The sequence below is a fragment of the Drosophila sechellia genome, chromosome X, assembly GCF_004382195.2.
Source record: "Drosophila sechellia strain sech25 chromosome X, ASM438219v1, whole genome shotgun sequence".
Taxonomy (NCBI): Eukaryota; Metazoa; Arthropoda; class Insecta; order Diptera; family Drosophilidae; genus Drosophila; species Drosophila sechellia.
Genome location: NC_045954.1, coordinates 8,997,043 through 9,013,768, shown reverse-complemented (window position 1 = coordinate 9,013,768; position 16,726 = coordinate 8,997,043). Strand labels below are relative to the sequence as shown.

At 43.7% G+C, this 16,726-nt stretch overlaps 6 protein-coding genes across 6 annotated transcripts; 1 reads left to right on the top strand and 5 right to left on the bottom strand.

Moving 5' to 3' along the window:
* Positions 1–31: 31 nt before the first annotated feature.
* Positions 32–1,529, bottom strand: LOC6620444 (gustatory receptor 8a). The gene is made up of 4 exons (XM_002044612.2): positions 558–1,529; positions 345–496; positions 196–285; positions 32–138 (listed from the first exon to the last, which is right to left on the bottom strand). Exons 1-4 carry the CDS (start codon positions 1,396–1,398, stop codon positions 64–66), a joined length of 1,158 nt encoding a protein of 385 aa, XP_002044648.1. The 5' UTR covers positions 1,399–1,529; the 3' UTR covers positions 32–63.
* A 323-nt stretch (positions 1,530–1,852) lies between these two features.
* LOC6620440 (polycomb group protein Pc) lies at positions 1,853–3,195 on the bottom strand. Its single transcript, XM_002044611.2, has one exon. The coding sequence runs from the start codon at positions 3,151–3,153 to the stop codon at positions 2,059–2,061; it is 1,095 nt and encodes a 364-aa protein (XP_002044647.1). The 5' UTR covers positions 3,154–3,195; the 3' UTR covers positions 1,853–2,058.
* A 2,161-nt stretch (positions 3,196–5,356) lies between these two features.
* LOC6620465 lies at positions 5,357–10,193 on the top strand. The gene is made up of 8 exons (XM_002044610.2): positions 5,357–5,656; positions 6,721–6,814; positions 6,909–7,012; positions 8,858–8,968; positions 9,034–9,268; positions 9,334–9,454; positions 9,524–9,640; positions 9,709–10,193. Exons 1-8 carry the CDS (start codon positions 5,570–5,572, stop codon positions 10,001–10,003), a joined length of 1,164 nt encoding a protein of 387 aa, XP_002044646.1. The 5' UTR covers positions 5,357–5,569; the 3' UTR covers positions 10,004–10,193.
* A 114-nt stretch (positions 10,194–10,307) lies between these two features.
* On the bottom strand, positions 10,308–11,274 carry LOC6621159 (sarcocystatin-A). Its single transcript, XM_002045302.2, has 2 exons — positions 11,063–11,274; positions 10,308–11,006 (listed from the first exon to the last, which is right to left on the bottom strand). Exons 1-2 carry the CDS (start codon positions 11,230–11,232, stop codon positions 10,808–10,810), a joined length of 369 nt encoding a protein of 122 aa, XP_002045338.1. The 5' UTR covers positions 11,233–11,274; the 3' UTR covers positions 10,308–10,807.
* A 346-nt stretch (positions 11,275–11,620) lies between these two features.
* On the bottom strand, positions 11,621–12,355 carry LOC6621157 (zinc finger A20 and AN1 domain-containing stress-associated protein 6). Its single transcript, XM_002045301.2, has one exon. The coding sequence runs from the start codon at positions 12,270–12,272 to the stop codon at positions 11,787–11,789; it is 486 nt and encodes a 161-aa protein (XP_002045337.1). The 5' UTR covers positions 12,273–12,355; the 3' UTR covers positions 11,621–11,786.
* An 89-nt stretch (positions 12,356–12,444) lies between these two features.
* On the bottom strand, positions 12,445–13,359 carry LOC6621158. Its single transcript, XM_002045300.2, has 2 exons — positions 13,224–13,359; positions 12,445–12,977 (listed from the first exon to the last, which is right to left on the bottom strand). Exons 1-2 carry the CDS (start codon positions 13,254–13,256, stop codon positions 12,531–12,533), a joined length of 480 nt encoding a protein of 159 aa, XP_002045336.1. The 5' UTR covers positions 13,257–13,359; the 3' UTR covers positions 12,445–12,530.
* Between the last annotated feature and the right edge of the window lie 3,367 nt (positions 13,360–16,726).

Sequence of the window (16,726 nt, the reverse complement as noted above, 5' to 3'; positions counted from 1 at the left end):
GCATTTGCTATGTGGTACATATGATCCTCACCATTATGTTGACCTAATCGTTTAAACGATGTCCTACATATAGGTATTGCTGAACTTCGGTATAAACTGGATAGTGTAGATCATATATGTGCCCACGGAACAGGCCATCTGAAAGGACAGTGGTTAAATGAGAAACCATTACTCATAGAGAGAGTCCACACCCACCCGAGTTAGAAGACTGCAATCCAGGATGGTCAGGCCGAGGCAATCGATTCGTACCGGCTGATGCAGGAGTTGCAGCGAAAAGTTCTGAATCTGCCAAGGAACAAGAATGGAAGAGTGAGTCACGACAGCAAGATACCATGGCAGCCCACCTGCAGGGAGAGATCGGGACAGCTGCAGCAGCCAGAATCGGTGACTATATTATGCAGCTGATGGGCGATCCTGGGCACCACGACCATGCAGCTCTGCGAAGCGTATATGAAGGCGGGAATCTCGAGCAAGGCGGGCACGATTAGGTAGTAATCTGTAAAATGATACTCCATATATACTACATGATGTACTTAAATGATAGATCCCCAAGTCACCGTTGTTAATCACATTGTTGTAGATGCTGTAGTACATGAAGTAGCAGTCCACGGCGATGCGGATGTTGATGGTCAGCAGGACGGCGAGGATGGAGAAGTTGAAGGCACCCTGGAAACATTTGAGCATGTCATACACATGGCTATAGATGCGCTGCTTCTGCACCAGTCGCCGGCGCAGGAAACTCTCGAATCCAGGAAAACTCCGGCCCGTTTCGCTGGCGAATCGCGAGTACTCCGCCAGCAGACCCATTTCGCGTTCCAAGCCGGTCAGCTGCTCTCTGAGCAGCTCCAAGTGCAGCACGAACTGCAGATTGCGCAGGTACGTCAGCCACACGAGCGGCTCATAGGTGCTCCAAAAGAGCAACATGTGATGTGTGAGCGCCTGGTACTGCCACAATCCCAAATGGATCGCCACTTCGGCGCCCATCATGGCGTACAGGAATATCAGATAGCGACGAAACTGCAGGAACTCACTACGCAGGCTCACCAAGCCCACTTTTTGGCCGCTCAACTTGAAGTGCAGCCACCAGAAGTTGGCCAAATGCCGCTGGCTGCTCAGCGTCTCCAGATATATGGCCAGCACGGCCAACTCGGCGAATACGTATTTTAGGGCGTCATTGGCACAGCCGAACATGTCGCCGCGATAGAGGAACTCATCGCCGCTGAAGAGGCACGTCAGTACGAGGGCACTCAGCGAAATGAGCAGGAACAGGCTCCATGCCATCAGGCGCCTCCTGGTCCTGGCCGGATTCCCATCGCCCGGCAGCGGCAGCCCATGGAAGCCGAGCACCTGGTAGAGCCGCAGGTGGAACTGCAGGACCCGACCCAGACGGCCGCTCATCGTTGACTGCTCGAAAGCGAAACCCTTTTGGATGGACAGGCCTTATCCCTGCGGCAGATCTTCCTTTAAATGGGCCACCAAACAACTGGCAAATCCATTAGCCTAAGTGACTTCCTCAAAAACACTGAGAACAGTAATCCAACTCGATTTCCGTATTTAAAATAATAATAAACAATTAGAAATGCTTGTAAATATGTTATACGTTTTATAAATATAATCAAGGCTTAGGATAATTGCATTAAGTAGTATAAGTTCCCATTGCCAAGTAAACCGGTATTATCCAAAGTTGAAGTCAATAACAAAAATGAGTGCATTTTACTCTTGCACCATTAGAATATTAGATTTTAGTGTTTAAATAAACTAATTTGCGAATTCAAGATCATAATTTGTATACTAATTAGACAGTCTCTTTTTTTTTAATACTTCAACTATTCAGAGTTGCGTTTTTATTACTTTATAATTTTCAAGTGGTCTTGGTGCTTTCCAACTGGATAGGATTGCGTTGAGACATAAACATAAGCAAATAAGTTTACATTTCTTTGAGTGTTTACAAACATTTCTTTATTTATCGCTTAAATCTTAAAACTGATACTATCGACTTACGAAGCTACGAAAAAAAAGTAATAAATAGATCTTAGATTAGACGGGGTGTTGGGACACCTACAAATAGGGCCCACTGTACTGGTGGTAGCTACTGGATCCGTAGCCCTGAACATGACCCACGTTGTAGCTATCGACGCCACTGTATGTTTCCGACGCGGCACTGTTGAATCCCTTGGCCTCGGGCCAATCCACCAGGGACTGCGATGGTCGGCGACGCCTTGTGGCCGTGAGCGGTGGTCCATAGGTGTCCGCCGGTTCCTCCTCGCCGTACGGGTCACTGGATGACACCTGTACTGATGGCCGGAAGTCAGTGCTACTTCCGGCCGAGGGTCGGGAGTAATCGTATCCGAAGGAGGACTCCTGCGGAGCTTCGAGAGTGTACGCTGGCGCTCTGGTTTGCTTGGAGCTCCGCTGGGCCTGACCGTGGCTGGGCGGGATGTAGGCGTGACTGGGTGGCGAGTACTTATAGCCCGTATCCGGCTCCTGGTCGATGTGCTCCTCCACGGGTGCGGGCTCCGCATAGGCACCAGTCTGATGATGATGATGCTTTCCCCCGCTTGGATAGTGATAGCCAAAATCGTCGTCCACCTCCTCCTCCTCCACCGGATGGTGAGTATGAGTGTGATGATGGTGCTGCTGCTTGGGTCGTGACTCAATCACTCGATACGTCTCCACACTGGGCTCATGGTGATCCTCGTAGTCGTAGCCATGTGGTCTGTGCTGCTCCTCAATGATCGTATAGGTGTTGACCTTCTTCTTGGGCGGTGGCGGAGGAGGTGCCTTCTTGGCATACGTCTCCGTGAGGTGGTCGGCCAGCTCCTTGGCGTGATTCAGATAGTCCGCATGCTCGCTCATGTGCAGCGGCTTGTCCAGATCCGAGAGGATTACGCTCTCCAGCAGTGGACTGGGCTTGGGACGGACTCGTCCCCGACTGCGGTATAACTGATGCGGATGCGGATGGTGGTGGTAGTGGTGGATCACCTTGTGCGGCGACTCCTCCGCCGCTGACTCCTCCTTGGGCACATGCACCTTGATGTGGACATACTCGTTGCCGAAGCCAGCGACCAGCGGTATCAATAGCACCGAAATCACAGGCACCAGCAGGTGGGAACGGCAGCTAATCCATGCCATGTCGTCGCGTCGAGTGGTCATCACCTTATGGCCGCCGCCTTGCCAAAATTGGTTTAAACCGAAGTCTTTCTTTTGTCAAAATTTATATACAACAGCCAATGCTGGCGACGACAAGCATCTTGACCTACGGAGCCCTCGGGTGAAATGGATGCCACCTTGCCCTGCGCCGACCTTCAAATGCCCTTTGTGCGCGAATACCTTTCTTTTAAGGTGCGCAAATTAATAATGGATTTCTTTTTTCATTATTGCCTTATTCATATTGTTACTTATATCTTTATTCTTCTATTAATTTGTTTATCTTAAAAAAACTTACATAAAAGCTATTTGCATGAGTTCTTGTAAACTGATAAAATGAACATAAAGTTTCCATTCTGTTATGCAGTGTGGAATCTTCCCATTGCATCATTTCTTTGGTTTCTTTCTAAAAATATTATTAAATAACTTCGCATTTTTATCAGTTTCTGACGTCTCCGGCCCCTAGTACTGATATTCCAAAGAAAAGAGTGAACATAATATTTTTATAATTAACAGTAATGTCATATAATATGAGGATATCATAGTATATGATACAAAGGATTATTAATTCGCGAATGTATGAGTAATACTTTGTATTTCTAGTTTTTTCGATGGAGCTCTGCAAACGCTGTTATAAATTCGACATGCCCCGAAACGCAGGTGAGTGTAGGGTGTTTGGGGGCAACTGTAAAATGTCATTTTCTTGCAATCACCGTTCGACGGAATCTCACTATCCCGCTCTATCCACACTAGCCCCCCTCCTCGCCCTTTCTCCTTCGCACCGAAACTAGCGGTTGTTTTTGTAAGTTTTATTTGTTTTAACTTTTGTTTTCATTATTATTGAAATGCGATGCATACATTTTTCTAGCCGCCAGCCAGACGACAACAACGAACGAAAGTTAATACAAATTGAATAATGAAAGCGACCTGATCTGTTCGCAGCTATCGAAATTATCGGGGAAATTACCGTGTTCATTCATACCTAATCGATATTCTCACTTATATAATATCGGCGCATATCGCCAATACTAATGTTTTCGGTTTCGCGCTACGAAATTAATAAAAACATTTAATTGTGATGCTAATGGGGGGGAAAAAAATAAACTGAGAAAGTTGCTCTGCGACATCATTATCACGATCATCATTTTCAGTATCATTATCATCGCGATTGTAGGCCACTTGGAAATCTCTCTCTCACAGATAGCAAGCAAAATACAACGAAAAACAATACAATAAATATGCAAGTGGCATCTGGATTGATTATATTTTGAGAACTAAAATGTTGCTTAAATGTTAATTTATTTGCATTTTATTTGCCTGCTCCGAAGTCTAACAAATTCAGAATTGAAAACCAAAACCAATGTATAATTCGCTAATGAATTATTAAGTTCGCGGTTCACACGCTTTTCCATTTGGCGTGAAAATTAAGCAGAAAATCGGGGAATGCAAAATCCAACCCAGTTAAAAAGCAATAAATGGAAAGAAAAGAAAACGGCGAAACAATCGAAAACGTGTTTATATGATCGGCAAACAAAAGCGAAAATATTCATGGTCAGCTGTTGGTCGAAAGAGGGGGTAGTATCGGGGTATGCCGGGTATTTCCAGCACTCATATTACGTATACGCAAAGAAAAGGGGTAACACAATGAGGCGAAAACCGTTCCATTAAGCCGCAAAGCCTATTAGACGACGACTAATTGACTTACCAGCCGAAAACATTCTAATATCTAGATTTTTGGACGCAGTCAACAACGGCTAATAAGTAGGCTGAGTAATCTGTGGTTTATGGAATCTGAAAGTTCTAAGCGGCCCTTAACCCTAGTTGGTTGTTTGGATGTTTTATGTTACACTATAAAATTAAGTTAAAAATTTACATTTGTTCCTAACCTCGGAGGCTGCACTTTGAAACTAAAATAAACGTTTGGGGTCAGTAAACTTGATTCTAAAATAATATATATGTATATATATTTGTATATATTCCCAGCTGATCTCTGGACTTGCTAAAAAGCCGAGTATGAAGTCATAGTTAAAACTGCAAAATTGCATCAGCCCCTCTAACGAACTTAACCCAAGATACACAACGTGTATCTCGGTCATTAGTGGGTTAACTAACGGTCGGTAATCGATAACGCCGTCGCCGCCGCCGCCGCCGCTGCAGCAGCGCTCTCTGCCGACGCCTGCCTTCTGCGGCGCGAAAACAAAACAAATCAGTTTGAATTCTGCCTTCAAGCGCTCTAGAACAAATCAGCTGGCATTCTGATTGGAATACTAACTATATTTTTTTGTTTTTTTTACAACTCCACATTTTGTTATCATCAACAGACGCGTCTTATTCTTGATTACCTTTTATATTTTGCAAAGAGCTTTCCACTGCTAAAAAAAAAGACTTGTTCCCAACGCCGAACTCCGAATAGATCTCCAAGATGTCCTCCGGAAAGATCCTGCCACGTCGCCAGGCGGTGCCAGTGCTCTACACCAGGGGCACCCACTACGAAGTTGGCTTCGATATGGTAAGTTATATCTTTACCTTTCTGTACATATGTATTTATGTACTCCCCCTACCAAAACTCACACGACCTTTAAGAACTCAGCTGGTGTCACGCAATCTAAATTTTTAATTGCTCTCAGTTTATTATTAGAAGTTTATTTGGGGAAGAGCGGGTAACTTTGCAAAGATAAAAAGCAGACAAACCATTTATTTCTATGATATATTCCTTAAAATATCCATAATGTTTTTTACCAAAAAAGATATTATCATATTGGCAACTATATCTTGAAAAAGTTACTATTTTTTTTTTTTTTTTTGGACTTCACCTGATAACCCACATTTTTATCTGAATTGCCGGCCCACCCGGAGACCTCGATTCGTTTGACAACTCCCGGACCCAGACGCTATTTATAAATGCAGATTCGTGATTCTCGTGGCTTTGTCCAACTGTCTTTTTCCCGTGCCAATCGGGCCAAGAATATTGGCTACACTTGCAAAACAATTCAGCAATTAAGTGTCGATGTTTTCATGTTAAATATTAGATTTCACCCAAGTTTCCGAACTGTATTTAAATATGGAAATGTGCAAGAACTCAAATGTTTGTAAAGTATGTATGTTTAAATGCAAATATTATTTTCAATATAATTATTTTTTGAGTGACAAGTAAACACCTGCAAGTATCAGCAGATTGATTTCATATTTTCATATTTATTTTATTCCCCTGTAATAAATAAATAAATGACCATTATCCGTTGATGGACGTGCGTTCGCATCCGTGTCCAAGCGGGGACCCACCCAAAAGGTTAATCCATGTCAAGCTCCAAACACTTTGTATTGATTACTATATTGTACAATTTGTATAATTATTCATATTTTTTGTGCCTTAGTTGGTAGCTTTGTTTACACGGCGATCAGTCGTGATCGATTATGTTTCTGTTTCTGATTCTGTTTCTGTTGTCTTCCATTAAACAAACACCCCGAGCTATTTGGCGAATCGGTTTGAGATCGTGTCCAAATGGGAAAGCATTTAATCGTTTAAATGTTACGTATTATAAACAAATGGTAATAAACCATTGTCAATTGCAGGGCCGCACATTTGGGTCCATGATCAAGAACTTTCTAATCTTATCGAAGCCCCTCAACGAGACCTACTTGCCGCTCTACCAGTCGCCCAAAGGCAGTGAGTATCGCCGTAGGATGGATCTGGATCTGGAGTGCCATCCATGTGGTTGGTGGTGTTCTACATTCGACTCGGTTTCCATTTCCATTCGCAGGGCAGATCTACAACGAGACCCTGGGATCGGTGAAGGACAGTTTCCCGCAATATGTGCGCGAACTGGAGGGCGTGGCCGATGGTGCGGAGGTGGAATTCCATAAGGTGAGTCAGCTAATTAGCGGCCAATCGTCATTTTAGCAAATAAGCATTCTAGCATTAGAATATAATGCAATACAATTAAATGGCCATTAAAACGAATACACGTAATTGCCACGAGTCTGGCTCAAATATTGTAATTGAATAATAATAATAATCGCACAACAAGGCCCGACGTCGTGGGAGTGGATTTCGGATTCGGATTCGACTGTTCCATGTTCCATGTTCTATAGGGTTCTAACGGTACGGCGCGCTCCATTCCATGGGCTTATGGGCTAAAGTGGCACCCGATTCCGAAAACCATAAGTTTCGTGTTGCGTGTTGCCAAGTTGTAGTTGCAGTTGCCAGTTGCACTTGCCAGTTGCACTTGCCGATTGTAGGCCCCCAATGACAGCATTAAATGCAATTTGCGAGTGCAGTGCCCCGCGTAGTACAGTGCTAATTGGCTACGGTGCATGCTATTCCATATTCATGGCTTCGATCGCCTCTTATCTAATCAGTCGCTGGATGTGCAGTGCAATTAGGTTTTGCGCCTTTGATACCGCTTCTAATTAACACGATTGCACAATCGATTCGCTAACCGTTAGCAGGTTGCTGCCAGCCAGGGCCCACTGTGCGCAAAAGCACAACTCGATATGGAGAGCGCAGACATTGAACTAGTTCCGTTTGCTGGGGTCTTGAGAATGATGTGATATGTGATAGACAGCCGGTCTTTTTACCAGGCGACTAGTTACCTACCAGTTACCCTTTCACGGGATCACAGCACTTGGCCAACGGAAATGATTGTTTTCTATTCAATATTTAAAAGCCTTAGTGATCTTGACATCAACTGGTCTTTCTATTTTCCTAACACTTAGATTAATGTCTATAATCTAGAAGTTAATCCGTTTTCGGAGGGGTCATAATGATCTAAATTTATCCTAACTAGAAATCTTAAAAATATATGAAAACTTCTCTTAACAAGAAAAGAGTATTCAAAGGCTTTAATGACCATGTTCACCTTTTTCGTAAGCCAATTTGTCATTGGTCAAGGCGCACACATGAATAAAAAGCCGTCAAGAAAAGCCGGCGAAAGACGGTGAAGAACCCTTGAATGGCTTCATTGAATTTGAATCTAAATTCAACGTGGGATTGGGACACGAATTGGTATTGGAGGCTGAAAATGGGAATGGGAAATGAGAAGTGAAAGTCAGCGATTAGATTAGACGGTCTCATTTGCATGGTCAAGTGGCTCGATGAAGATCGTATCGTATGGGAATGGATCGTCTTGGATGGGATGGGAATGGGTGGGTAGGAGCTGGTATGGACCGCATGGCCGCCTTGATAATGTGTTATAATTTCTGCGTTCGCGACTCCGATGCCAATTAATTGCACGCAAAAATCGCACCGACCTTGGCCAAGTCTACATAGAATATGTGTCTATTTCTATGGCTATGGTCATGGTGCGTCGCCTTCGTCTTGCTTGGACTGATCACCATGGCGCCCAGCTCAGGTGGCACTGCTGATGGTGGTGATGGAAGGCGAGGAGGTGGTGGCGATGGCATTTTATAATTCAAATTAGTCGCATTATGAGTGCATTAAAACTGACGATTTTACGAGCCATATTATTATTGTATTTAGCGATCGCACTAGTTTAGCCTCATTAGCAGCTTGGATTGGCTAAGCCAGGGGTGTATATAAGTGCTTGATTAACTTTAAGTGAGCTCTGGTTTAAATTAACTACTGAGCCCGTTAGAAAACATTGTTTGTTCGATAGTCAGTTATCCATAGCTATGCCCATAACTAACTAACATATATATAGTTATATATACAGACTATATAGCAATCTCTCTTGTTTTTCTCACATTTCAGCTATTTTTGCTGCATCTGGATGAGATTCTACCGCAGGCATTGAAGCACCAACCACGTAGCAAAAACCAACCCACCGGCTGCTCCACCATCATTGTTAACCAAAAGAATTGCGTAAGTGAATGTAATGGCATTAATCTGAATTGGTCATTAAATATCGTATCTTATATCTCATTTAGCGCCTTTTGGGCCACACGGAGGATGCGCTGACGGAGACCCTGAATCACTACTACTTCGTGGTGGCGCACATCATCAGCGACAAGCCGCAGGGCAAGTACAACGTCAAGGAGGAGCACTTCATGTCCCTCTGTTACGCCGGCCATCTGCCCGGATACACCATGAGCCAGAATCACCATGGACTGGTCTTCAGCATCAACACCATCAGTGCGGAGCTCTTGCGCAGTGGCAAAACACGTAAGTACATGCAAAAAAAAAGCAACAATAGTTAACACATTTTATTGAATTTACTTCTCCACCAGCGCGACACTTCATCACCCGGGCTCTGTTGGCCACCAGCAACGTGGACGATGCCTTCCGCGTGCTCAAGGATGCGGGAGTGGGAGCAGCGGATGCCTGCTCCATCAACTTTACCTTCCTGGCGTACGTTTTAAGGGGTATAAACCGATTGAGCAGTTTCACTAATCCGTGCCACTTGGCAATGCCCAACAGGGATCCCCGCCAAATGTGCTACAATGTGGAGATGGCACCATCGCCGGAGCGCAAGAATGAGTCCCATTTGAACATCAAGGAGGTGCCGCTGGGCGAGCACAACTACCATGTCAACCAGTGAGTGGATGGAATGTTTGATAGATGTGTTGAAATAGTTATGTAATCTGCGCACTGTGATATTACAGATTCGATCGCATCCGGCAGGATCAGGCCAACGATCTGATGATTAGCTCGAGCATCTCCAGGATGCAAACCTTTGGATCGTACAATCCGCCGATGAGCGAGCAGGATGTGCGCCACATGCTGGGCGACGTGTCCGGCGGAGTCTACTGCGTCTGGCGCGAGAACAACAGCTGCGACGAGGTGGTCAAGACCATTGCCGTGGGCATCTTCGATCTCAGTGCCAGGACGATCTCCTTGTACTCCGACAATCCCAGCGAGACGGAGCCACACTGCCGCCTGCCGCTGCTCTACAAGTAGAGGATCCGCAATCCGTATTGGAAGCCATGGCATTCATCGCGTCTTTACTTAAACATTCTCAAATGACTATAACATAATATCAATCTATGATCTATCTATCAGATACAGGTATTGCCTATAATTAGGGCCTCTTTCAAAAACAGTTCTCGTACTGGGATACGATTTCAGTATGCTCTACTTTTGATTTCGCCATATATGCGCATATATATTTTATACAATATTCATACAAATTGTAACCATCTATATCAATTTATCAGTATATTAACATTTTTAATCATTTTTTAAACCAAAAATAGTTTAAATGTTTTTTTTTTACTCAAAAGAAGTTCACTTTCCGCTCTTTGGCTCATTCTAAATTTACAATTGTGACAAAAGTAAATTGAATTTAAACCTACTCATTACTTTGTGACATCGAAGTTCTCCTTTTATGGTTGAAAAGTATATAATTAATATGTTTTTAATAAATAAACAATATTGTTTTATAAAAATATTTGAATATCTAACCGTTTTCACTTGAGTGGACCATCTAAAAATCGAGTGAAACTATCTTACAGCCCTTACCTTCCACAAATCGTAATCTAACACACTAGATTACAGTGCGGATCATGACCTATTCATCATCGTGATAAGAATAATCAGTCCCCTGCCCCCAATTAAATATCAGTAGCAATTGACACCCGGTTATCAATGCATCTGACTAAGAGTAAAATTTCTTGATTTATGTTTGCCAATATGTAGTCTAGGTTTCGCTACCGATTAACAAACATACTAAGTTTTAGAATTGAATCCAACCACAATTTTTATTTAAGCATCGTGCCTTCTCACCAGCTCAGGTTCATTGGGGCAGTTGAAGGTCACCTGGATGCCACCGGGAAGCCACGGTTTCGACCAGATGTCCACATGGCACACCTTGGTAGCACCCTGGTTGTCGATCAGCTCCACGGAGTAATCATTCCTCACGCCAGAGACCACCTGGGACGTTGCCGAAAGGACCTTGGAGAGGCTACAAGTACATAATGAGAAGTTGCTCCCTGGAAGATCTATAGACCTATTGCCTACCGATAGTGGGGTCCATCGCCAGCAGCCAACTTGGTCAAAGATGCCTCAAGCCTTTGCTGGGCATTGGCCAGGTCCTGGCCTTCGAGATTCCTTGGTGCTCCGAATTCAGCCCAACTGGCACTGACCAGGACGCAGGCGGTGCACAGGATTAGGATCTTGGCGAGAAACATTTTTATAGATGACTTTGCTTGTGACGAACCAAGCAAAACTGATGGCTCCGCCGACATCGGCCTGCTCTTTTATAGAAGAATCCCGATTAGCGTCAGCCAGAGCTTAATACTCATATTATATTATATTAAATTTATAGTATATTACTTGTATATTTCGTGGTATCTCATAGCGACTGGGTCATATTAAGCGTCCTTTTCCGGTTGATAAGACAGCCGATTTCACTGATCCCAAATTACAATGACAAGGCCACAAAGTACGTATCATTCTAATCTATCGATCATCGCCCCCAAGTCAGAAAGTTCATTTAAACATATACAAACATATAGAACCATATAGAACCATCTGTTCTCAGACAGCTGATTCAACGGAAATATAGAAGAAAGGACATTTTCCCGCACAAATGCGAAGTGTTGATATATTTAATTTTTTTTTGTTATTTTGCCAACCGTTCTAAATGTAAATCTAAAACCAAACCAACCAAGTATTTATTTATTTATTCTCAACTGAAAAGGAGAAGCCTGAGTGATTGCCCCTCCCTTTTGGTCTGGTTTGGCTAGAGCTTTCGGAGTTTGCTGGCGACAACGACGGGATTGTCACGCCGGATTTGGTTGGCGCCCATTTGGCGATAGTCGAAACTGCATTCATGGCGGTCACTGTAGCGGTGGACGGCGCAATAGGTGCCACCACATCGACAGGGGAATCCGCCGGTGAGGCCGAGCTTCTTGCCGCACTTGTCGCACCGTTTTTTTGTGGTATCCTGGGCCTGATTCCCATCTGGATCCTGGCCGGAATCGGCGATCGTGTCCTGATTGGCGGCACCATCCTTGCTGTTAACAGCCCTCGAATCCTGCTCCTCCGTCGGCGGTTGATCCTGCTGCGGCTGCTGCTGCTGGTGCTGTGTGTCGCCCTGGAGGCGCTCTTCATGATCCCTCTGCTCCAAATGGTGGCTCAACCCATGCAGCTGGATAGTCATCGCCGACTGGGTGCCAGCATCACTTCCGCTCCAGATGATGATATTCGGTACGCTTACGCTTCGCATATTTCCTGGTTTTCTGAATCTCGCACACAGGCTCCGAAATGCTGTCTATTGTAGCATATTTGTTAATTTAGCATCTGTGGCCTACTTTAGAGTTATCGTCAAAATCAAAAATGGTTCTTGACTTTTAAAACCAAGCTCATAACCATTTTCTATACACTTGCTTCGCTTGTGATCCTTTCTATCCATGTGTTCTTACAACTTTTATTCATTTGCCTTTATATTTGCATGTCACAATATCTAGATTTGTATATGTATATTCTAGGCATTCCCATTGATGACATCGGACATGTGGCGCTTGTACCACTCACCGACTGGAGTGGCCAGCACGCAGACAAAGGCCCGGAAACTCCAGTCGACCACTGTCTGTGTGCCCGATCCTCTAGAGCTCGTTTTCGCATTGCACCCGTTGATGGCTGGCAGAGCCTGCTCCACATTGAGGCGGCTCTCGCCGCCGAAACTCTGGACGATGCGCTGCGCCTGGAATCCGGTCTCATCCAGCCAGAGCTGCAGCCGCGACCAGAAGCAATGGAGATAGTGGCGCACATGGGCAGCATCCTCGAACTGCATCCTGTCCAGCTGGAGACGCTGGGCGGCAGTCAGCTCCCTGCCGCACTGATCCCGAGCTCGCAGTAGAGCCAGCGATTGGGAGGATCGCATGGGCACCGGAATAGCAGGGGGCGTCATTTCCACAAGCAGCAGCAGCAGCTGGAAATAGGTGATCCAATATTGTAAGTGGCACTTGACCCAACTTTAGGGTGGGCTGGAATCGCAAATCCTCTGAGAATTTTCTATATTATTCTCTACTATTATGTAACCTTTGCTTTGCATACAACAATGAGCTGAACAATCTGACATGGTCGCAGATGCATGAACCCATTTGTGTGGTTCCCTTAGAGTCCAATTGCAACCGGTTTGTTTGCCGCGAATGGGCCATAAATCACATTTACTCACCCTGAGCAACCAGATCTGTGATCTCCGCATCATTCCCACGGCGATGTCATCCGGAGCACTGGCAAAGCTGGACTAAGTTCCAAAAGGAAAGTTCCAGTGGATCGTCGCTAATCCGATTGACATGGTAATAGCTGCTGACCTACGCTAACTTGAACTGTTCTCATAGGAAAACTGCAGTATTACACGTACGTCGGTTACTGTACAGATCTTAATTATTATTTAATGGCATGTAGTAAGTAAGTGCCAGTTCAGTTAAGCATTTTTCCCGCATCTGTTTTTGGAAAATTCAAAATTCTCGCAGCACTTGGTCTAAATCGATATTGGCCTTTTCGAGTTTTGTTTTTGATGCGAAATTGGCAGTCACAGCTGCCGTTCGTCATCTGTTTTATGTTAGCACATAAGTCGCGGATATATGTATATACATGCATAGATGGATATAGATCACGATCATCCGCAGATCATGTGCATATGGAATGGAACGCAGCAACATTTTCGATTTCGTAACATTCCACGCCCGCAATTAGCTTGTAAACAAGTTCAAATATATTTTTTTCTGTTTTTGGTTTTTGCCTGCCACATCTCATCTCATCTCGGTCTCGTCTCGATCGGATACTTCAGGTGTGGACCCAAGGAATCGGTGTCCATGACCAGGCCAAATCCGCATCCACATCCACAGAGGCCAGAAAACATGGCGCGTTCAAAAGCAAATCAAATTGAATTCGATTCGACAGGCGCAACCGCAACGAGAGCAATAAAATTGATTGCGTTTAAGTGTAGGAAAAATCAAATGCGAAATTTGCCAAATGAGTATCTGGCGGTGGGTGGGTTGGTTTTGGTTGGACTTTGGGTGCTTTGAAAATGTCCATGCCGTGTAATTGGCATTGAGGTGAATGAAGTTTGGCATTCCCCTGATGGCCACCATCTGCATGGCTGGGGGAAACTATTCAGCGGGCAGTCCAGATTTATACCAAAATCGTAGCCAACGCTGCTGATTCGGTTCACAGAGATCTGGGAAAATATTCGAAAATATTTGAAAATATTCCATACACGATTAATAGAATTAAGATGTTTGTAAATATTTGTCTACTTAAGAGTTCTTTTGAATAATTTAGTCACTTGTCTTAAACTGCAATCTATAATACATTTAGTAACCTTTCCTACTAATCTTCAAGCCCAAAAGTATGCTATAAAAATGTTGCAGCACTTAAGTTACCTACTTCTGATTACAAAACGTAGTTACCATCTTAATATATTTCTTTCTTCTTCCTTAAACTCATCATATCATGCAGTTACCTTTCTAGAATTTGAATAACTATCATTTTGGTTCTTAGAAATAAGCATTTCCACTCAAGGGCAAAATCACAATTTGGAAAACTCATTATTTGGCCAACAAACATTTTTTTGATTGCCTCGTGTCTGGGTTTCTAGAAAGCAATCCAATTGAAATCGAGTGCGTTATGAGGTAAACAACCCGTTTCCATTCATGGCTGCTCATCCATGACCATAAATCTCAGCATTATATATATATATTTTCTATACCTGTGCTGTATATATGTACATATGTATCCGCATCTCCAATCAGCAGCTTTATCCTTCCATGGCGAAATCTTCACGCTTGCAGTGATCTCGTTGTACTTTATATCTAAAGATTCTCATATCTATGGTGGTACGTGGTTCATTCAGCGGCAAATTTGTCGCCATTAGAAAAGATCTCGCCACCCCCTCCCCCATGCCACGCCCCCTTGCGCCCACACCGCCCCTTTTTGTTTGCCAATGTGACAAAGTCGCGCAAAAATTTTAATTGCAACTTTTTTTCCCTGTCGGGCTCGTCGTCGCATTGAATTTTTGGCCTACCCTAAAATTATAAGTAAAATTAACAAATTTTAATTGACTCTGAAAATTAGAGGAGGAGGAAGAAGCCAGAGAGAGAGAGCTACAACAATTACAAGAAAAGCGCGAAAAATTGCATACATTCGGTAGTTTCTAATTTTGTTAGAATATTTTGGTGGTGCATATGCTAGAGGGTAGCAATGGGGTATGATGGTATCATTTGGAATTGGAAATATTACAGAAAAAATGCATAAACATTGCAAATATTCTAGGACTTGCAATCAAAGAAAAAATGTGTGTAAAGACAACATGGCGTATAATTGATTTATCACCCATACGCTTACAAATCAATCATACGCAGCGTAATCCGTTCAATAAAGGATATCATTCGGATAAAAAGTTTTTTGTATTTCTCGTTGTGTCATGCATATAAATAATATTATTTTAATATACGTTAAATATGCATCACTGCGTGAGATTTTCATCTCGATTAACTTGTAATTAGCTGGCAGCTTGCAGCGCATTTTCCATTTTCCACTTCCACGTTTTTTTTCCCCAAAACGCAGGAAGTGCAGGTGCGAAAAGTCAACCGCGAACTGGCAGTCTGGAGTGCACTCACCTGGCAACAAAATAATTATGTTTCACCTATATACATATATATTTTTTTGGATCCGAACGGATGGGATATTCCGCGGTGGCAACTTTGTGACACGACATGGCCACTGGTGGCGCCAAATTCCCCACTGCCAGCGGAGCGGAGCAAAAACGCGTCAAAGCGCAAATAAATTGTTTTTTTTTTTTTAATTTTTTTAGTTACGTATGTACTTATTCTTTTTTGTATGGCACATGCATATTTTGCAATCCATTTGCATACATCGAATTTTATTATAATATTTTAGTTTGGGTTTTGGCGTTTTTTCGACTTTTTTGTTTTGCGTTTTTGTGCTGCTTAATTTGCTTGGCATTATTTTGCATTTCATTAAATTAAAGTTGCTGCTGTCGGAAGGCGAAATGCGGAATGGTTGGCCAAATCGCGATGCATTCGATGCACGTGAGGCGTCTTCGTCATCGCTGCCATTCGGCGTGGGACGCGGGGGCGGGGGCGGTCTATCTAGCATCTAGCATCTAGCATCTTAAATCTGAAATATAAAATCTGAAATCTGCAATCTGCAAATCCGAAAGCTAACATGAGCAAATGCTGAGGTGGCGAAGGCAGTGGCCAATTTGCAGTTTGTCGAATTCATTAAGTTGCTTTCGCTGGCACTTGCCCGACGCATGATCAAAACATTTCGAATGCAAGCAGAAACTAAAATAATAATATTTATTCCGCTGGGGAAAAAACAACTGTCCTCAGACAGTCAATTAAATATTACAAATCGGTTGCATTTCGCAGCCTTGAAGTTACATTAGGAAACTTAGTGTTAGAGATATCCAAAGATGGAATAAAGTCTCATTTGATATTGTAACTATGTGAACTTATTCGAATATATTTGTGATTTATGCGATTTGGATATATGTGGAATTTATTCCGGCTACGGAGGACATTGCTCGGTACTTCCGTGGGCGGATTAATCAAGTGCCGAACGTGGGGCGCAGTCAAGTGATTTAAGCCACCCCAAGAGGGTGATGTCCATCGCCCTCCGCCTCCATGTCCATTGCCCATCTCGGCAAGC

Excerpts from the sequence above, each read along its gene's own strand:
- LOC6620444 (XM_002044612.2), bottom strand. The coding sequence starts at position 1,398 with ATGAGCGGCCGTCTGGGTCGGGTCCTGCAGTTCCACCTGCGGCTCTAC. Across the intron at positions 286-344 it reads GTCCCGATCTCTCCCTGCAG|ATTCAGAACTTTTCGCTGCA; the intron begins GTGGGCTGCCAT and ends GTTCCTTGGCAG. Across the intron at positions 139-195 it reads ATTGCAGTCTTCTAACTCGG|ATGGCCTGTTCCGTGGGCAC; the intron begins GTGGGTGTGGAC and ends CTGTCCTTTCAG.
- LOC6621159 (XM_002045302.2), bottom strand. The coding sequence starts at position 11,232 with ATGTTTCTCGCCAAGATCCTAATCCTGTGCACCGCCTGCGTCCTGGTC. Across the intron at positions 11,007-11,062 it reads GGCGATGGACCCCACTATCG|CCTCTCCAAGGTCCTTTCGG; the intron begins GTAGGCAATAGG and ends ATGTACTTGTAG.
- LOC6621158 (XM_002045300.2), bottom strand. The coding sequence starts at position 13,256 with ATGATGCGGAGATCACAGATCTGGTTGCTCAGG. Across the intron at positions 12,978-13,223 it reads CACAGATCTGGTTGCTCAGG|CTGCTGCTGCTGCTTGTGGA; the intron begins GTGAGTAAATGT and ends ACCTATTTCCAG.
- LOC6621157 (XM_002045301.2), bottom strand. The coding sequence starts at position 12,272 with ATGCGAAGCGTAAGCGTACCGAATATCATCATCTGGAGCGGAAGTGAT.
- LOC6620465 (XM_002044610.2), top strand. The coding sequence starts at position 5,570 with ATGTCCTCCGGAAAGATCCTGCCACGTCGCCAGGCGGTGCCAGTGCTC. Across the intron at positions 6,815-6,908 it reads CTACCAGTCGCCCAAAGGCA|GGCAGATCTACAACGAGACC; the intron begins GTGAGTATCGCC and ends TTCCATTCGCAG. Across the intron at positions 8,969-9,033 it reads TTGTTAACCAAAAGAATTGC|CGCCTTTTGGGCCACACGGA; the intron begins GTAAGTGAATGT and ends TATCTCATTTAG.
- LOC6620440 (XM_002044611.2), bottom strand. The coding sequence starts at position 3,153 with ATGACCACTCGACGCGACGACATGGCATGGATTAGCTGCCGTTCCCAC.